Source organism: Carcharodon carcharias, chromosome 3 (genome assembly GCF_017639515.1).
Source record: "Carcharodon carcharias isolate sCarCar2 chromosome 3, sCarCar2.pri, whole genome shotgun sequence".
Classification (NCBI taxonomy): Eukaryota; Metazoa; Chordata; class Chondrichthyes; order Lamniformes; family Lamnidae; genus Carcharodon; species Carcharodon carcharias.
In genome coordinates this window covers 55,587,645-55,608,308 of record NC_054469.1, presented here as the reverse complement: position 1 = coordinate 55,608,308, position 20,664 = coordinate 55,587,645, and the positions used below count along the sequence as shown (strand labels likewise).

The 20,664-nt window shown below is 44.7% G+C and overlaps 1 protein-coding gene across 3 annotated transcripts in view; it reads left to right on the top strand.

Moving 5' to 3' along the window:
• gad2 (glutamate decarboxylase 2) overlaps nt 1-20,664 on the top strand; it is a 122,289-nt gene that overhangs the window by 29,080 nt on the left and 72,545 nt on the right. For all 3 annotated transcript variants that reach the window (XM_041184232.1, XM_041184234.1, XM_041184235.1), the window contains 2 exons: nt 7,042-7,154; nt 18,707-18,822. In XM_041184232.1, the coding sequence (XP_041040166.1) occupies nt 7,042-7,154; nt 18,707-18,822 (229 nt within the window). The remainder of the gene's footprint in view (nt 1-7,041; nt 7,155-18,706; nt 18,823-20,664) is intronic.

The window sequence follows — 20,664 nt, the reverse complement described above, 5'->3', positions numbered from 1 at the left end:
AGAGAGGTCGCGGATTGGCAGCGGACCCCCACACCTCCTAATCCTCTCGCGATACGAGCAGGAGACCCTGGAGCTGGAGAGGCGCTATGCACCTCAGTCAAGCAGCCATGGTGAGGTTGGGGTGCCAGAGGAAGGTAAGGGTGCAGTGCACTGAGGTGAGAATGTCGGTCATTGCAACTATTCCAGTGTAGTCTCCATATTGATGTGACACTCGAACCTGGAATTCCCATTGATAATCGAAAGATGAGGGCACCATGATGCATATCTCTGTCTCATCAGGCTGCCAGGCATGCACAGTGACAGTTTCATGACTTAAACTAATGACATGTCCTTTTAGGCTCACCAGCAGCTGGTCACCGTGAGGAGCCTGAAGGCCCACCCCTGACCCCTGAGGACAATCATGCTCACCGTTCACCTGTGTCACACCCTCTCTGCCAAGCAGGCACCAGCGCAGACACCAGCACCTCAGTGAGCATAACTTCGCCATGTAGTCTATCGGGGCACAGTGATGCGGGCACTTCACACTTGCTTGAGGTGCAGGCAGAGGCAGAGACTGCCCAGGGGATTGGCAGTCGGAGAACAGCTGGGAACCAGGGTGATGCTCAGTCGATGGCTGTGATGTGCCTCTGGAGTTGTCCCAAGGCAGCAGATGCTGGAGGTCCAGCAGGGTGTGTGGGAGGATCTGGCAGAGATACATGAGGCAATGTGGGCCATGGTGTCCATTGTGGAGGAGTCCCTGTGGAGCATAAGCACTGAATTGACCCTCATGGCTGAGTGCAATGCCTCCTCCATGGAGAGGGTGGTGACTCCATGGGAGTCAGTCAGGGATTTCTGGGGATACACTCAGATCTGCAAGCCCTCACACCAGCAATGACCTCAGCTGGTCAGTGCCAGTGTGGGAGATGGATTGGGCACCCAGTATCCCAGCGAGGTGCCCATGATGAGCAGGGAGGTCCAAAGCGACCTCACGTTGGCGCATGAGCTGCCTGTTGTCTCTGTGAGCTCCTCCCAGGGTGCTCCAGATGATGGCAGCAGCTTCTCCATCCCTCTGCCAGTGACTGTGGCATCTGTTGGGGCTGCGGCAACTGGGGAGATGCCAGCCATGGCACTGGCTGTTCCCCCAGGCAGGGCCATCACAGGCTCCACGGGCCAGAGGATGCCCGTCGAGGTCACCAAGGCCAACAGGACAGCAGAATGAGCAGGCTGCATCCAATGCCAGTGCCAGCGAAGGAGGAGCACCTAGACGTAGCACCCACAAGCAAACACTTAAAGCACCTTAAGCACAACACAGCCTTATCACAGGTTCCCCCATTTTTTAAAACATTTTTTAATGGTGTGATGGAATACATCAGTTAATGTTAATTTCTGAAATGTTTCACATTCACAAGTAAATGAGATGTTATTTTGTTCAATTGGCCTCTGTATGCTTCATTTGTTCTGTAGGTGCAGGGTAGGCTGTGATGTTATGATAGATGTGTGTCTCCTAAAACTTTATTGCAGTGGCACATAATGTATGTTGTTGACCAAGGTCCTGTCAGAGATCGAGTATGGAGCCTGCAGCCTTGGCATGTGGTGGTGGTTCTTATTTGGTAGGCTAGCTGAAGGAGCATTGGATCAAAGTGTCCCGGGTGTCCCTGCCTCCCAGGAGGATACCAAGGTCAGTGTCTATGCCCTCAACATTCTCCTCACCATGCTCGACCTCGGACTCACTACTCAACTCATCATCTGTTGGCTGTACAGCTGCTTCAAGATCTTCTTCTGCTGCATCCCTCCTTGCCAGTGCCAGATTGTGGAGAGCGCATCATGCAACCACTATCAGTGACACCCGCTCTGGGGGTTTTAGCAGCGCGCCCCCTGAATGGTCCTGGCATTAGAAGCACACCTTGAGAAGACCTATGGCTCGCTCTACAACCGCCCTTGTGGAGGCATGTCTCCTGTTTTACCACGGCTCAGCCTCTGTTCTTGGGTGGTGGAGAGGCGTCATGAGCCACCTTTTGAGGGGATAGCCCTTGTCACCCAGCAGCCATCCATCCAGTCGGGCTGGATCACTGAAGAGCTTTGGCACCTGGGAGTGCCTCAGGATGTAAGGGTCATGGGAGCTGCCTGAGTACCTTGCACAGACTTGCAGAATCTGCATCCTGTGATCATACACTATCTGCACATTCATGCAGTGGAATTCCTTCTTGTCGACAAAGGCTCCCGGCTCAGCCGCTGGTGCCTTGATAGCCTCATGTGCAGTTGATTGCACCCTGGACATGGGGGAAGCCAGCAATCGCTGCGAGGCCTCTGGCTCGCTCAGCCTGGCTGGCCTTATCCGTACAGTAATGAACGAAAGTCAATGCACGCCTGAACAGAGCTTCTGTCACCAGTTTGACACAACTATGGACAGCTGATTGGGAGACTCCACACAAATCCCTCACTGAGCCCTGGAAAGAGCCGGAGGTATTGGAGTTGAGGGGCACCATGATATTCAGTGCAACTGGCATGGTGTGTCCACCCACACAGTCAGAGCTGATCTCAGGGCTGATCTTCTGACAGATGGAGGTCACTGTCTCCCTGGAGAGGTGGAACCTCCTTCGGCACTGCACCTCGGACATACTAAGATAGCTGCATCGCCAGCTGTAAACCCTGGCAGCAGGATAGTGGCGTCCTCTGCGGCCCCTTCCACCTTGGGCTACCTGCTGGCCCTGCCCCCACTGTGCCTGCACCTCTCCTCCCACAGGTCCCTCCCCTTGAAGCTGAATAGGGACACCTGGCCTCCTCCCCTTTCTGCCCCTCTCTTCCTCCTCAGAGGAGGTGCTTCCAGCAGAGGCCACAATCCCCATTACCAGAGTAAGGGAAGGCTGTCTGATACCTGGAAGGCCCCCACGTGGTGTGAATCCTCCGGGGGCCTGGAAGACAATGCTGAGTCCTGAACTAAGATAGCTGCATCGCCACCTGTAAACCCTGGCAGCAGGATAGTGGCATCCTCTGCGGCCCCTTCCGCCTCGGGCTACCTGCTGACCCTGCACCCCTTGTGCCTGCGCCTCTAAAATATCTGGATGCAGCTCTGAAACAAGGTGAAGCTGTCCTGTTCACAGAAACAACATGCAGCAAGTGATATCCTAAACTCCTCACTAATCGCTTTGACACAGCCACTGACCCCTCTTATCCTGCCCGTGGATGAAGTTTTGCAAATTGTGGCCTGCCTGCCTGCTCATTTTGCCTGTGTGACGGCCTAAAAATCACACGGGCAAAGTAAACTCTGAGACAATTGGTGTCTCAAGGGCCTTAACTGTCTACTTGATTATTTGTGGGTGCCTCCATCTCTGTCTCCATTGCGCGCCCGCCTAGCAAAATATCACGAGAGTGTGCATTGACATCGGCACGCTCAGCTGACGTCAACGCGCTTTATTTAACACTCGAGCGGGTTGGGCAAGCGCCTGCCCACCGAGCTAAAAATTGTGCTCATACTTTACTTAGGCCATTGGACATAAAAGTTATGTAAGTTAATAAGACAATGCAAAACTGTAAAAACCTGTTGCTGCTTTTCTCCCAATTTTAAGGTGACATAGAATATGAATGTATTAGGACATTTCACCAGTGTTTCCTAAAAACTGTCATTTATTATACCTATTTATGTGGTATCCACATTTTACAGTCTAACAGGGAAATAGCTTGTTAACATTGTTAAATATTGATTTGAGATACACAAATTAAAAAAAAAAGATTCCCTCTTGTCATGAACACACTGACTGGTTTTGGGGGATAGTTCCAGGTGGTGGATTTCCCTCTGATACTTCAACCAATGTCCATTCTTCATGTGCGGACCTTAACAATGAAGCCTTATAATTGTGAAAACTGGAGAGAGTGTTTTCATGGCACAGTGCATAAGCTCTTTGCACTTGGATAAGCAGACAGTCACCCTAAGGGAAGAGTCTGCATCAGGCAAACAAAAATCTCCCTGTATGGATTTCTCAATAACTTCTTGGAGACATTTAAAACCGGGTGATGGGTTTCCACTTGTCAGACACATGGGTGATTAAATGACGTGATTACGATTTCAGTTGAAAGAAATAGTAAATGGATTATATTATTGCCAGCAATATCAGCACTTCTGAAACTGTCCATGACTTGCTCACTCTTTAAGTACTCTTGACAATAGAGATAAGTCTCAATTCAGTAGAATGGTGTGTTTTTCACCTGTGGTTTTTCTGTCTGAATTTATAAAAATTGAATGTCGATTTCTCTGCATTGTCTACTAATAGAATTCAATTTCAAATTTCTTTTATGTGCAATGACCTTGGAAAGACACATTGATCTCCCTTGTGGCTGAAATAGCTATTTAAACAAGGTTTTTTTTCTCAATATCTTTTAAAACAATGAAACATCCGAGATTATTTCCCTCTAATATTGAGCTGCTAAAATTTAGTTCCTATTTGTATTGCTATGTTGATGACACACAAAATATTCTCCATTACTGAAGGCTCCCTCATCTGAACAGTTAGTCATCCCAGCTCCACAGTAGTTCCAATGACCATTTTTGGTCCACGTTTGGCCCACTCTGGTTCACAAACCCTCCATCCCCATCATCTTCCTCCCAATCCCATTCCTGAAAGTTTCCAATTTCGGAAATCAGAAGAGATGTATAATGGGCAGCTGATCTGATATGGTCCAGTTTTACACTATTGACAAAGTTAAAAATGTTCCCAATTTCTGTATTTACAAATTCATCTTATCAGCTCTGTGCTGTGTCATGTTGATTCAGGTTCAGCTGCTTTCAAAAAAGAATTGGACCAGCACCCAGGAGCATTTTGTTCCCTGGATACATGCAATGCAATGCTTTTAGCAGTGAGAATTCAAATTCAACCTCCGTGATGAAAAATGTGGCAACCACATTCAATGCACATTTTTCACATTCTTTACCATTTATTACTTCTCTTCCTTACCTGAAGCTTCTTTTATTAAATGATAAGGGTGCAAAGGATCTACCATAGATCGCAGCATATAAGTCTGTCTTTGAAGCCTCAAAATCCTTCCAAAAATGGGGATCAGCTTATACACTGAGTATAAAATGTGAATTGCTGGTGTTGCTGCAGGTGGACGCAATTTTGAAATGTAAAAAAAGAAACATAACACCAATAATTAAAATTAAATCAACATGACACATTTTACTGAATGAATTAACTCCACAAGGACACATTTAACCACAATCAAAACATTTTAAGAACCATAAAATTAAATTGTCTTTAGCATCCAATGCAAAGAGTTAATGGAATTCATTCCAAGTCACTTTAGCTATAGCATTATCATTAAGATCCCACTCTGGATCCGATTTAGCACTTTTGGTTTCAGCATCTGCAGTATTTTGCTTTTGTATTAGTGTAGAGATAGAGTTAGAGCTGAAAGCACATGTGTAGTTGCTGCTGAGTACATTTGACATAAACTTATAAATGTTTCCACCCCAAGAAGTGTCTGCTAGTCAACTCTATCAACTAGGCCACTCTTACAACAACTGGCGATGTGGATAAAACAGGATTGAACGGAAGAGATCAAGTTAGAAAGAACTCGGAACTGTACCTTTCCCAGTGATTGTAAGTAGCAAGCTCCATTAGAATCGAAGCAGTTATCCCCTCTCAAAATGCCACAATTTGGGAGAATTGATCCTTTTGAACCAGCCACAGATGATTGGTCTCATTACATAGAAGGCCTCATGTTCTTTTTTCAAGCGAAAGAGATTACGGGGGAAGAGAAGAGGTGAATGATCCTCTTAAGTACTTGTGGGAGGAAAACCAAGTTTGATTTGAAGTTTGACAGCACCCGGTGCCCCAGATTTGAAGAATTTCAATGAATTAGTGGATTTTATGAAGGGTCATTTTCAACCAAAGCCCTCAGTCATGATGCAGAGGTTCAGGATTAATTTGTGAAATAGAGCACCAGGTGAGACAATTGCGTGCCACGTGGCAAACTTGAAACAGCTAACGGAACATTGTGAGCTCGATACAACTTTCAATGACATGCTCAGAGATCTTTTAGTGTGTGGTGTGAATGAGGACTCTGTTCAGAAAAGATTATTGTCCAAAGCGAATTTGGATTTCAAGAAGGTGTTAGAGATAGCACTGGCCATGGAAAGCACTGTAAGAGATTCAAATGCAATGCAGGATGCACAGAATGATGCTGTCCTCCACATCGGGTGCGACACCCCAGCCAAAAAGGGCACAAAAATATAAGACTCTGCTGAGAAGTGGGAAACAGCTCTCACTAGCCGAAGAAGTGAGGTGAGAGTGACTGCCCTTGACATCAAGGCCGCATTTGACAAAGTGTGGCATCAAGGATCCCTAGCAAAACCGGAATCAATGGAAACAAGGGGAAAACTCTCCGCTGGCTGGAGTTATACCTAGCACAAAGGAAGATGGTTGTGGTTGTTAGAGGTCAGTCATATCAGCACCAGGACATCACCACAGGAATTCCTCAGGGTATTGTCCTCGGCCCAACCATCTTCAGCTGCTTCAGCAATGACCTTCCTTCCATCATAAAGTCAGAAGTGGGGATGTTTGCTGATGATTGTACAATGTTCAGCACCATTTGCGACTCCTCAGATACTGAAGCAGTCCATGTCCAAATTCATCAAGACCTGGAAAATATTCAGGCTTGGGCTGGCAAGTGGCAATTAACATTTGCACCACACAAGTGTCAAGCAATGATCATCTCCAACAAGAGAGAATCCAACCATCGCCCCTTGATGTTCAATGGCATTACCATCACTGAATCCCCCTTACATTCTGGAATTCTCCTCATTTCTTGTATCTTTCTCTCTCCACCTTCAAAAGCATCCTCAAGAAAAATCTCTGACTGTGTCTTCAGTCATTTCCTCTAATCCCACTTCCTGCTTAGTGCCTGGTAAATTCCTCTCATCCAGCCTGCCCTTTGCAAAGTGTCTTAGACTTTGGTAAAGTACATTGGTGTTAATTGTTGTTGTCCTTAAACTGCCTTTATTTATCAACTAGAAATTAATGTGCTGCATGCTAATATTTAATTTTATATATTATGAATTATCTTCAGGTTTACATATGAGATCGCACCAGTGTTTGTCCTGTTGGAATACATCACTCTGAAGAAAATGAGAGAAATGATTGGCTGGCCAGGAGGATGTGGCGATGGAATATTCTCACCTGGTACATGATTCTTGAAGGTTCCTCTGGGATTCTGTGTTCTTTGGTGGAGTTGAATTAAGAATAATATCCATGGAATTGTGTGTCGCTTGTCATGTTGCAAAGAGGAAACAGCTTCATTTTTATACAAGCAGACCTTTCCAAACTATAGCACAAAATAAAATAGAGCAAAATCAGGACTGGATCTTCTAGAATATTGTCCACTGTCTCCAGACAGATGAGAGAAGCTTATGTTCTGCTCGGAGACCGTTCAAGTCTTATTAACTAGTTTGATCATAGTAAATAAAAACAAAAAGTACTGGATAAACTCTGCAGGTCTGGCAGCATTTGTGGGGAGACAGAGTTAATGGGCTGAATTTTGCCTTCGATGGACGGGTGAGCAGCCGATCACCGCCGCCGAAATGGGCCCCACGGCCATTTTACGTGGGCAGGCCAATTAAGGCCCACCCAGCGTGACGCCCGACTGGAAGCGCTATGCGCTTCCTGTGCTGGTGGGGGGGGGGCTTCCCCAACTGTGAGAGTACGCTCTTTCACGTATGTGCACGAAAGAGTGCACATTTCCCTGAGGCTAAGTGGTGCTTCAGGGGGATCGCTGAAAGGTTGTGGAAGTTGAAAAATAGAAAAATAAAAAAACCATTAACATGTCCCCCTCATGTGAAAATGTCACACGAGATGGGACATGTTAATAAAGTCCACAAAAACTTTATTAAAATTTTTTTAAAGCTGAAATTAAACCTTATGCCGCCAGTGGATGAGGTTTGTTAAAAAATCACTTACCCGCCTGCCCATTGGGCCCGTGCGCCGAGCCGAAGTTCGCACGGGCCCCTCAAAATCGTCGTCAATTGCCGAGTTAAGGGCTTTAGCAAGGCCTTTAATTAATGGCGGGCACTCGTCATGCTGCATAGCGCGCCCGCCGACCTAAACATCATGATGCCACTCGCTGACGTCGGGATGCTGTGTGACATTTTAAGTGCTGATGTGTGGTCTCTGCCACCCATGTGTCAGCCAGAAAACTCAGCCCAATGTTTCAATTCCAATATGACTCTTCTGCAGAACTTTTGGAATTCTGGAGAAGACTCATATTGGACTCGAAGCATTAACTCTGTTTCTTTCCCCAGGTGCTGCCAGATGTGTTTTTCCAGCATTTTCTGTCTTTATTTCAGATGTCCAGCATTCACGGTATTTTGCTTTTATTGAACATAGCAAAATTTGGTGAAACATTTCTCAACAACTAAATATTCAGGCCTAGAATTTCTTCAGAACTTTTTCTGCAGTATTGGCATAAGAGCTGATATGTTAGGTATTTCTAAGGAAATTAATCTGAAAGTGATTTTCAATGGGTTTACGTCAGGTTCTTATTCCACTTGAAATTCAATCATTTGTGCTGCCCCCAAATTACAGCCACTTAAATGGAGTTAAATTAACTCATTAACACTAGCCACAGCACCACACAAAGAAATAGAGAACAAGAGTCCCCTGCATTTTGTACCTGTTCTGTATGGGGGTAAATTTATGCCCAAAATTTTAGATGCAGTATGACCCAAAGTCACTATATCTGGTATTTTAAAACCATCTTTTTTGGGGAGATTTAAAAGAAATTCTTTTTACTGAGACTTCACACATATTTTCAAGATCATTGGAAACTCTTTGTGGCATTGGAACTTGTTATTTAGAAAGAAAAAAACTTCCTCAATTTCATTTTCTTAAACATGTTGTATGTACGCTAGTGCTGGCTTCATGACTTCAAACTTTAATTTTACTGACTAATATAAATACTCCCAACTGTCCCATCTAAATGCATAAACTAATAAATTAGTCATTAAAATATCTAAACAATTCAAAGAAAATTTTATGTAATCAGGTTCAATGACGCTTAACCATTTTTTTGAAGAAACTTTTACAATGGTCCAGTTGCTTTCACTGTTCGGTTCCATTTCATTGAGGGTAATTTGAAGCCAAATCACAAGTTGTTCAAACACCCCTAGGAATATGTCTTTCTAGATTTCAGTCTGGCTGTTAGATTCACCATGTGATAAAAGTAGACTGCTCCATCTTGTTGGGGAGCGGGTGCCAGAAGAGGCTGTCTCGAATCTATATCATTGAACATAATTTAAACTCTGTGCAATTGATGGATTTTGAATGAGTTAATATCTTCCCCATTGGGCAGAAAATTACATTCAGCATGCAGGCACGCGCTCGACACGCCCAAGCGTAAAATGATGCACAATGATTAAAAGGCCTATTAAGGCCATCAACAATCTAATTAAATTTAAATTTAAATTTACGCTGCCCGTCCAACCTTACAGTTGAAAAGCAGGTGAAAAGGCCAAGCGGCCTTTATGTTTCTTACAAAACCTCATCCAAACATTAAATAAAAACTTTATTTTTGAATTAAAAACATGTCCCAGCTCAATGTGACAGAGTCACCTGAGGGGACATGTTTTATTAAATTTTTATTCTCTTCACTTTTTTTTACACAGTGCTTTAATCTCTCTGAGGCAGCTCCATACCTCAAGGAGATTGTAGCACTCTTTCTCGCACATGCGCGAACTATGCGCAAGGCCCGGCTCTCCCTCCTCCCCCCACCTGCACAGGCAACGCTCAGACTGGCTCACCTGTGTGAAATCGTGGTGCAGAGCCGATCGAGGGCAGCGATCCCGACCGCTCCCGCCCAACCCCATCAAGCACCCCTGCCAAGGGTAAAATCCTACCCATCATATTTTGCCAATGTTACTTGTCCAGGACCTAAATCAGTTATTCATCACATCCAGTTTTTTTTTAATTCATTCATGGGATGAGGGTGCCGTTGGCTAGGCCAGCATTTATTGCCCATCCCTAATTGCCCTTGAGAAGGTGGTGGTGAGCTGCCTTCTTGAACCGCTGCAGTCCCTGTGGTATAGTTGATGTGAGAATAGCAGGGATCTGGTACGTGGAGGAGGTGATAAAGTGACAATACAACAAGTGGTTTGTTACTTTTCAGAAGGAAATCTTTTCTGTTTCACTATAGCTGCTGGAATTCAATTAAGAGAATTCCTTTTAATTGCAATCTGTACCCTAAAGATATTGGCACTGTTATTGCCACTTAAAAATAAGACTGAGACTTTTTTTAGACTGATCCATCTGAAATCAGGTCAAGGAGAGTGAGAAGACTAATGACATGGGGCTGAATTTTATAAGATGGCAGCAACTCCGAATGGCAGCATCGGGACCAGGTGTCACTTCAGCTCGAGTGTCCAGCGGCCAGCCAATCGCAATCGTGCAGTGGCTGTCCAGTTATCGCAGGGAAGGCATGGGGCCTGTCTAATTAACATGGTGAGATAGAAAATGAGTGGCGACATCAGGTGGCTTAAAGCAGGTATTAGCGCCATGTTTAAAAGGTGCCAGCCTGCATGTTTTACTGCTTGGGTTAAAGGAATACCTGCCTGACTGGCCTCAAGACAGCCAAGGAGCTGAATGGGAGCGTGCAGTGACCACAACAAAAGGAAGGCACCCGGGTGGTCCCACAGGTTAGAAATGACTCCCTATAGGTTTTCCTCCAGGTTGCAGTGAGAAGATCCTCTTTTCCTGGGATAGGAAGAAGAGAGAGGCCACCTCCCCAAGCAAACCTAGACAGAGATTGCAGAGGCGGTCAGCAGCTGTGGAGTCAGTCCACACCCCACCCACCCAAATGTGGGGGCAGTGTCACAAACGGGTTAATAACCCCCTTCGCCCCACCAAATTAAGTTCTTCAAAACGCTTTCTTCTTTGGGGCTGCCATTTGGCAGCAGGAGACCGTGTGCTTGATGCTGTGGGAGTGACCACCCAGTCAGTGCTAAGGGGATAAAGCAGCAGCACATCCAGTCAGGCGCATGGCTGCATCTCGGGGAGGGGCTCCCATCTGTCTTTGCTAACTACCACAAGGCCCCTGGGGAGTGGACATATAGAGGAGGCTTTTGTGAGGCCCCAACATGAATCAAAGGGCTGCCACCGATATAGGTGTCATGTTAGTCTTCATGGGGAAACTAACCATGTTCCTCCTTCTGCTTGCAGGAGAAATGGCTCCACAACAATAAAGGAAAAGATTCCTGGGACTGCACCTAAAGTGCTGAAACCTGCAAGGCTACAGGCTGGGTGCCGAAAGGCGGGGTTTGAAAGTGTGGCTGTTATTTTTTCAGACAGCGCAGAAACGATTGGCTGAATGGCCTTTTTCTGTGCCATAACTTTTCTATGGTGCTATAGTTCTAAGATCAGTGGAGGCTTCCAGACCTGCATATCCTGACCAAGCAGAGGAGGAGACTCTGGTAAGGGTTGGGACTCAGGGCATCCAAGCAATTGCTGATGGCACAACAGGATTATCGTCACAGGAGAGTGATTGAATGAGTCCAGAGACACAAGGCTGCATCTGGCCTGTACATAAGACATGGTGTATATATGTCCACCACTGTGAACACAAGGACTTCCACATCAGGTATGGTTGAGATAAGGGATGGGAAGCCCTTAACGCTTGCATGTTTAATTCTCTCATGCAGGTAAGGGTCAAGCCAGGGCCAGAGGGCATCATGAGAACAGGAGCCACCAGACCATCCCTCCTTCTGTGGAGAAGGAGGGAACATCAGAGGATGCACCATCACATCATTCCCCCACAACTGCACAGACTGTACTATCATGTTGATGGCTATTCGCTCATCACAGATGTGCCCATGCAACTGACAGGATGTGACAACCAAGGCCAGTGACACTCAGAATACTGTGGGAGGCCAGGCTCATGTTAAGCCCCAGACTGATGGCGGGCCTCTGGAGTTGTGGGAAACACAGCACCTGCAGCATGAGGTAAGGGAACATCTGGCAGAGATGCCAGAAGCTATGCACACCCATGTGCAGGCAATAGAGGAGTTCATTCAGGCCATGAGTGCTGCCATCTCTCAGATTTCCCCCACTGAGAGGTTTGCAATTGGAGAGCCACATGCAACAGACCACTCAGTGGATGCCAGAGATGCGCATGGACCTGCATGCCATTGCCTTGACCACGAGCTCAAGGGAGCAGGGGCAAAGCGAGAGGAGCAACAAGGTGCCTGGAGCCTCCACTAGGTCCTCATCCTTCTCAGGTGGGCAGGTAGATGGGCCTTACAAAGGAGGAGGATTGGCTATCTTCCACATCTGGGGCTCCTTCCAGGGCACTCTGAGTGTGGACAGTGGCTCATCATTCTCTGTCAGTGACACCAGCCCCAGTAGCTCCGATGACAGAGGAGGCTGCTGCACCTGTGCCTCAGGCAGCGAGAAGCCAAAGTTCAACACAAGCCACAAGGCAGCTCGATAAGCAACCCATCTCTACCTCAGCTGTAAATGTAGAGGTGGCATCTCATGGGAACACCCGTAACTCTTTCGAGTACAAACCCGTTTCCATCTGTTTCAGATGAAGTTACATTGTTTCATAGTTTGCCATTGTGAGATTTGAACTCTTGATCTTGGGGTTACAAGCCCAGTACCATAACCACTTGGCTATTTAGGCCAAGCCCACAAGTTGCTCAGTCAATGTAACTCTTTCGAGTACAAACCCGTTTCCATCTGTTTCAGATGAAGTTACATTGTTTCATAGTTTGCCATTGTGAGATTTGAACTCTTGATCTTGGGGTTACAAAACCAGTACCATAACCATTTGGCTATTTAGGCGTAAGAGAATTAAGAAGAGCACCTACTTGCAGTTAGAATTTGTGCAGATTTAGATTTTCTATATGTGCAGGCTTTATTATGTTATCCAGCTCAATAATCACTGCTATTGGTCACTCTTTCAATTCCTGCTGCCTTGTTAGAACTCATCTAGAGCCTTGTTCCCTCAATACACTGCTGGTATTGGAGTAAGCTGCGTCTGGTCAGGTCCTCAGCTTTGTCAGTGTGCGCTGTGAACCAGGGCACTGGGTGACGGAACACAGGGTGAAGGAGGTAACAGCAGGTCTGTATAAAGCTGAGTCTTTATTGCACTGATAGTGAGAGGGCATCAGGTCACAAGAAACAGATATGAATGAGATCCCTCGAGCATCTCTCATTTGCCCTTGTTGCTGGCACAAGGTGTTCCTCATTCTGTGCGGCCTGCTCAACTGCCTTCTCCACATCTTGTTCATTGGATGAGGAATGACAATCGATGATGTCCTCATTATTCAAGGCCTCCCCCTTGCAGTGTTGGGTTGTGCAGTGCACAGCAGACCACCAGGATACATGAAACCCATGCTGGGGCATTGTCCACCCAAATAATCTAGGCACCCGAGCCCCATTTTCAGCAGCTCAATGGCCTACTCAATGATCACCTGGGTAAAGCATGAAAACTCTTGTTCCTCTACTCTACTGCAGTGTAAGGGTTCCTCACAGGCGTAAGCAGCCATTTTTTCAATGGATATTCTTGTCCCCTAAAATCCATCCCTGAAGGTGCACAGGGGACTGGAAAAGATCTGGCACCAGTGACTGCCTTAATATATGGGCATCGTGGCTGCTTCTGGGAAATGTGCACACATCTGAAGGATCCGCGTTTGACCCACAGGCCAATGGACATTGAGGGAATGGAAGCTTTTTCTATTGAGGAAGGCTGCTGGCTAGTCAATAGGAGCCTTTATGGCCACATGCGTGCAAGTGATGACACCTTGTACCGGGGGAATCCAGCAATTTCTCCATTGCTGAAGGACCTGTCCTGACTGTTTGAGTCAGTTCGACAGCACATATCATCACTGGCCATCTCAAACATGACATTGTCGCCTTTTGATGCACCGACAAGTTGCAGCTGGGGGACCCACCCATGTCCCCAGTGCATCCCTGGGATGATCGGAAGTGTAGAAGTTGAGAGCCATAGTAATCTTCAGAGCTACTGGCATTTTATGTCCACCAACCTCCATGGGTCCCAGCTTATCCTGCAACAGGGCAGAGATCAGTAATATCCTTGCTGGAAAGCCTTAGTGCTGACACGACCACTTGAACATCTGCAGGCAGTTGAGCAACGTATGATAATCTCTCTCCCAGAAATATGCAGTTCTTTAAGCAGAAGGCAAATGGTGCATCCTTTTTCACAATGCCTACACGGAGGCTGGTCCTCTTGCTTTTCCTGACATGCCTGATGTGTCCATTCCTGTGTCTAGAAATCCGTCCCTCTGAGCTGCTGCTCCTCCTCCTTGGGGGAGTGGGGATGGGGTGCAGCACAGCCACAAAGACTGAGTGAATTAGGCCTATGACATGTCGGCTCTCTTATAGTCCTCTGCGTTCTGTCCAGCCCACCACCTGCCCCACCCCACAGCTTTCCTTGGCTAGTGTCTTGGGACCAAGTGCCACTGCCTCTCTGCGCCACTTGAAACACACATGCACAGTGAGTCCTGGCAACTTTACACACCTTCTCTCAGTCCCCAGCAATACACCCAGCTCACCGCTCTCGCTTCCACTGCATGTTGGCTCTCCACATGGTAGTCTGGCAGAGGCAGCATTAAATTTCTTGCTCAAAAACAGAAAATACTGGACAGCCTCAGCTGGTCTAGCAGCATCTGTGATGAGAGAAGCAGAGTTAACATTTTGTGTCCATATGACCCTTCTTCAGAGCTGCTTTTGCTTTTAAACTTCCTGCTGCCTGCTTTAACAAGGCAGGGCTCTGAAGCCCCATGGCTACCTTGTGTCACTGCTAAACTTAGAAAAACGCTGTAAAATTCAGGTTAATTGGTATTTTAACTACCTTACTTGATATCCCACTGCATTGTTGCCAGATGTTCACCCACCAAGCTTCCCGTTGCTTGTAAAACTTGAAACCAAAGTCACAACGTTGGATTCCTGACCGAACATATCCCAACCACATTTTGCAGACCCCCCCCCAGCCTGAGCCCTGCTCTCAGTGACCTAGTAAAATTCCAACCATTGTTAGTGATTTACTCCTTTGTATTCACAAAGTGGATAAAATTCAGCTCTGGCTGGAGCGCAAAATATGCGATAAAAGATTGGCTTTGCCCCGGATTTTCACCGAGTCACAACGTCTCGGGTGTGTCTCGGGTACCCTTTACAAATGCCGGCCTGGATCCAAATCTGGGATCCCAAACTCCATTCCCAGGGTTTCCACTTTTCAGGAGTGTCTTTTAAGGGTGTGAACTGGTTTGAGTCAGAAGCCCACACCCTGCACTCCAAACCTGGTCAGCTCCATTGTGGAGATAGGCATGTCCTACTGCTCCGCAATTTTCATGGAGTCAGACCAGTTTTTCAATGAGTCGTGGTTCACAACACCTCTGAGGAATCATGAACCATAATCTGCATGAGGGGATCTTTTAAAAGGTAAGTTCAAAAGGTCCTTCTCATGCTCTCCCTTGGCAAGGCATGCCCCTAAATAATCCCTTATGGAGTCTCTTGCCCCCAATGTGAAACTATAGCACTTGCATGCCCATTCACCAACTATACACTGTATAGAACCAATGAACTCTATAGTGACAGTCGGATTGTTAAAAAAGTCTTTATCTTATGTAAATAAACACTGTGCAATTGACAGAAATGATCAGATAGCCAGAGCTGTCAAACAAACAATGTTTTCCCTGGGACTCAGGTGTTTCAACAGCTTAATGGATTTCTGGACTCACAGCCAAGCCTCATTATGCATTCGTGATTGAGAGCACAGAGATCCATTAGCGTAATGAAACACCTGAACCCCAGAGAAAGCATTGCTTGGTTGACTGTTCTGGCTCACTGATCTCTGCTGTCAATTGCACAATATTTATTTACACAAGGTTAAGAGGTTTCAAGTGCTATAATTTCAGTTATTGAAATTCTGAAAGGGCTGAAAGGCTGGATGATTGACACATCTATTGTCCTGTAGTTAAAAAACAAGAGTATTTTTAAGAAAGTGGAAAGTTATCAATGAATGACTGTTCTTTAAAAGCATTTTTGCTATATTGCACCAGGGAGCCATTAGTGAACTAATTTTATTTATACCTCCCTAACAGAGAACACAACGTAACAAAATGCTCAAATTTTGCAACATACTACACTTCCACCCCACTTAAAAAAGCAACTTATACATTAAAATGTCAAATTGTACTTGTATGTAATTTCCCAGACCAATAATACTAAACCAATATCAACAATACCTGAAATTTAACAGGCTGGGTAGCATACTTGTTTTTTACAGCACTGTCATCACAGCTAAAATGTGTATAACACTAAAGTCACCAGAGTGATTTACATGTAAAAAAAAGTTTTTCCTTAACACCAGTATTTATTTAACAAAAATATCGTTATTTGGCTGAAATTAATGAAAAGGAGATTTTATTTTCTTCTTCCATCCTACATGCTTTCTATAAATCTATCTGGTTTCTTTCTCTCCCTGTCTGGGTATCTCCTTCCTTTTCCATTAGCCTGCCTCTGCTCTCCCAACATCTCTGACAGTGTCAAATCTGATCTTTGACTTTGACTACCAACTCCACTTAATGATTGGGAGTGTGACATTGATTTAATTAATCTTAAATGAAGACCCTGGCTCACTTTGCTTTACTGGTGGATTGTCCGATACTTACAAATATCAAGTTTCTTTGTGGTTTTCACTTTCTTTCTGATTTTCATTTAGGGCTGTAGAAAGAATTTGGACCCTAGGAGGTTTTCTCATGCTCTCCCTTTTTCAGATTCCCTCTTTCAAGTAAATGATCTATATGACACTGATGGAGTCTCTGTCCAATCTCCACTAGATATTTAAAGGTGCATAGTCTCTTTACAACAACTCCAATCACATATTTCTCCTTATTACCTCAGTGGTTTTTCACTATGACCTTCTGACTAGCACTGAACTCTATAAGCTTCAAGCCTCATGCACCATGATTCATCTCCACTTGGTCTTGCCTTTCTCTTACTTGCTACTTCATTAGGCTTAAGCAAATAAATGTCCTCAGGGCAAGTTTAAACCCTAACTTGTAAGATGAGCAACCTGTTAGACTGGGGGATTATTCTTTAAGAGAATAGAAAATTCTCTAGCCTAGGGAAATATGGAAATTACTGCCTAGCATGTCACTTATCCAATACTTCTGCAAAGACCTTTTCACAAGCTGTACATTTCTTTCTGCAGCACCACTCAATTACAGGGTAATATGGTGGTGTTAGGAGGTGTTTGACTCCATTCTTGCTCAGAAGTATTTCAAGCTCCTCTGATATAATCTTTGGACCATTCTCTGACACCAACACCTCTGGGAACCCATAAATTGCAAACCGTCGTCACAAAACTTCAATAGTTTTGGCAATTGTGGGATTGGGCACAGAGCTCAATATTTGCCCACTTGCTATAAAAGGGGCCTACCACCAGGCTGCCAAAGTATCTGCTTGCTTCAGGCAGAGGATTCCTCTTACTAAGAAAATGAGAGTTCCAGAACATCAATTGTCAGCTGAGGTTGGAACTAGTTGGGAATCTGAGAGATTCTGAGAGAAAGGGAGAGCATCAGGAAACCTCCTATAGTCCAAATTCCTCCTATAGTCCTAAATGAAAGTCAGAAAGAAAGTGAAAACCACAAAGAAACTGGATGTTTGCCAGTATCAGAGAATCCACCAGTAAAGCAAAGTGAGCCAGGGTCTTTGTTTAAGATTAATTAAATCAATGTCACAGTCCCAATCATTAAGTGGAGTTGGTAGTCAAAGTCCAAGTTCAGATTTGACACTGTCAGAGATATTGAGAGAGCAGAGTCAAGCCAATGGAAAAGGAAGGAGATACCCAGACAAGGTAGAGCCAAAAAGCTCACCAAAGTTAAGTTTGAATCTATTTTTGTAGGGCTTTGTGGAGCAGAAATGCTCCACTCTGAAGAAAAACAACCTTGATCAGAACCCACCCAGCCACCACAAACATTTCTTGCTGCCAGGCGGGAGGCCCAATATTGTCCAACCTTGATCTTGTGAGCAGCCTTTGGATTCCTGTTTGATATGTTGCAGCTGGCTGGCCCAATGTAAATGCGGCAGTTGGCTCAAAATCATGGCTGCCTCTTCACTGAAGGCGTGGCCAATTGACTGGCACACTCCAGAGCACGGCAGAGAGTAGGTATTGAAGTAGAACCTGACATTGCTGCTTTAAGTTGATGATCCACTCAACATCCTTCATTTTCTCTTTTTTTTACATCAATATTAGTTTGGAGCTAAAGGTGAAGAAAAGTAGTGACATTCTGTATAACAAGAGCTGTCAGTCAGTTACCAGATCATAGAGTGAGACCAAGTATAATGCAGAAAATCATGGTATAGAGGACACTTGGAATTAACTGGTGTAGAGAAGAGAATGCCCCAAGCACTAGTACAACTCATATTGTTACCCATAAAATAAGCAGTGAAAAAAGGATGTCAACAACACACAGGACAGGACGTAGGCTTGATAGCTCCAGAAAAAGTGGGCCATTTTATCAAGGCAGCATTTGCCATTTAGGACCCGGTTACAAAGAGCAAAATGATAGAAAACAGGAATCGTATCAAGTCCAAGGCAAACAGCTGCTGATATTTTCTGTAAAAGCAATAAATACATTATTGTGTTAGTTTGTCAGGAAAGAATTGTTATTCTTTAACAGATTTATAATGAAAACTGATGAAGGTGTCATATTCTATTTCAGGTGGAGCCATATCAAACATGTATGCCTTGCTAATCGCACGCTACAAGCTGTTTCCTGAAGTTAAAGAGAAAGGAATGGCTGCCATTCCCAAACTGATTGCCTTCACATCAGAACACGTATGACTTTTACTCTTTCATGTTCCTGTTGTCCTAATAGATATCTGTAGTACATACTACAGTGGAGGCCCTTGTACCATCACATCCATATCACAAAAACTATCCATTTAATAATGTTTCCTATTAAGCAATCATTGATAAACATTAGGGGAATAAACTGGTGTCTGCATAAACATTTCCCTTAGCAGACTGTCATCTACATTGTACTACCTTTGTGCTTCAGGTTGTACTGCAAGCTAACACAATACTGTTCCAATACCTGCATTTAAAAAAAATAATTTATTAAACCAATTTTATTATTCAGCCCCATTACTAGATAAACACCAATCACCGTTAGAGTTAATATACTGGTTTCTTTTGATAGCAAGAAAGTAGTTTATTTAATAAATGATCAAGATCCCAAGAAGCAATTAAGAATCAGACAGCAATAAAATCACTAACCTATTGCCCTCTTCCACCAAAAATCCCATTCATATATTCAGAGAAATAGATTATCACAGAACAACATGGTATATTCAACAGGAACTCTAATCATCAATGCAGGAATTAATTTAAAACTACTGATCTGCTGAGAGCACCAGTGAGGAGGCTGTTCATGGATTCGCTAGAGGTGAGTCTTTAAGGAAGGATTGCAGTTGGTAAAATGTCTTTAGCTAACAATGTCAGGCCTATAATGCATCTGCTGGTTGGAGATACTATACGTGGGGCCTTTGAGCTGCCATACAGTTGTTCCAGCACCAACTGATACCAGTAGAAGAAGAAAGCATGAAAAAATTCTCAAAAAAGATGCTGGCAGCTGCAACATCCATTAAGCATGAAAATTCTTGCAGTTGATTAGGGGCATGGTTAATGAGGGCACAATCAATTCAGATTGACAGTTGAATTATGTAAGTAATAGTGACGATACATTTTAACATTGCCCTGGGGGGAAAAAATACTGTCTTATTCAGATACTTATGATCTGACAATATGCAGACTTGTCCCAGTAGTTGTATTCTGGATCAAGTCTGCCAGTTACTTCCTAGCACTGATCCCAGTGGTGTGTTCAGAGTTACCAGCAGGGCACCTGGTTTTCCTGATGCCAACAGTGCCTGCAACACTATGGATGCACGTTTGGTACCTCCTGCCCTCCCCTCCCAACCCCATTCCCCCCTGGTTGTGAGTCCTTCAGAACACCAAAAGGTCTCATCTCTTTCAGTCTCCAGGGGTTCCTTTCTCAGCCGAGGAAGCAAGAAATCCTGGTATGGCCATTCTCACCCCAGCCCCAGCTCCAAGCCATTGTGGTGGGCAGAGTTCCATCTATTGCACAGCAAAACTGGGAATACCTGGACTCAGCAGGGCCTCAGTATATCTGGACTGGTGCCTTTTCCTCTTTTGCTCTTATGGGCTTGCACCATAATTATAACAGGGTTCCAGCAGAACTGAGTAAAATTGAGGTCATTATTTTTAAGTAATTAAAAGTCCGGCATGAATTTGAATGGGGCTCTCCAAATCATCTGCTCTAATCTTGGCAGAAAGTTTGAGAAAACACTAAAGAAATGAAGTATAAAGTCCCTTACATAATCACTCCAGTGTTTCTATGGATATTCTGAAAAGTTTTTCCAAGAAAAATTCCTTGGAAATTCAACACCCAAACCATGCTTAATCACACAGATATATACAGGCCGGATGACAGCAAATCAGAAGCAAGCAATCGGCAATAAAGCTGACCAATCCAAATTACTCAGTTCTTATTTCCAAAAATACTAATCTGATAGCAGGGTCAGCTGTGAAACAAGGCCAATTGCAGTGCTTAACTTTAAGTGAAAAATTTATTTACTTAAACCTGCAATTGACAAAGTT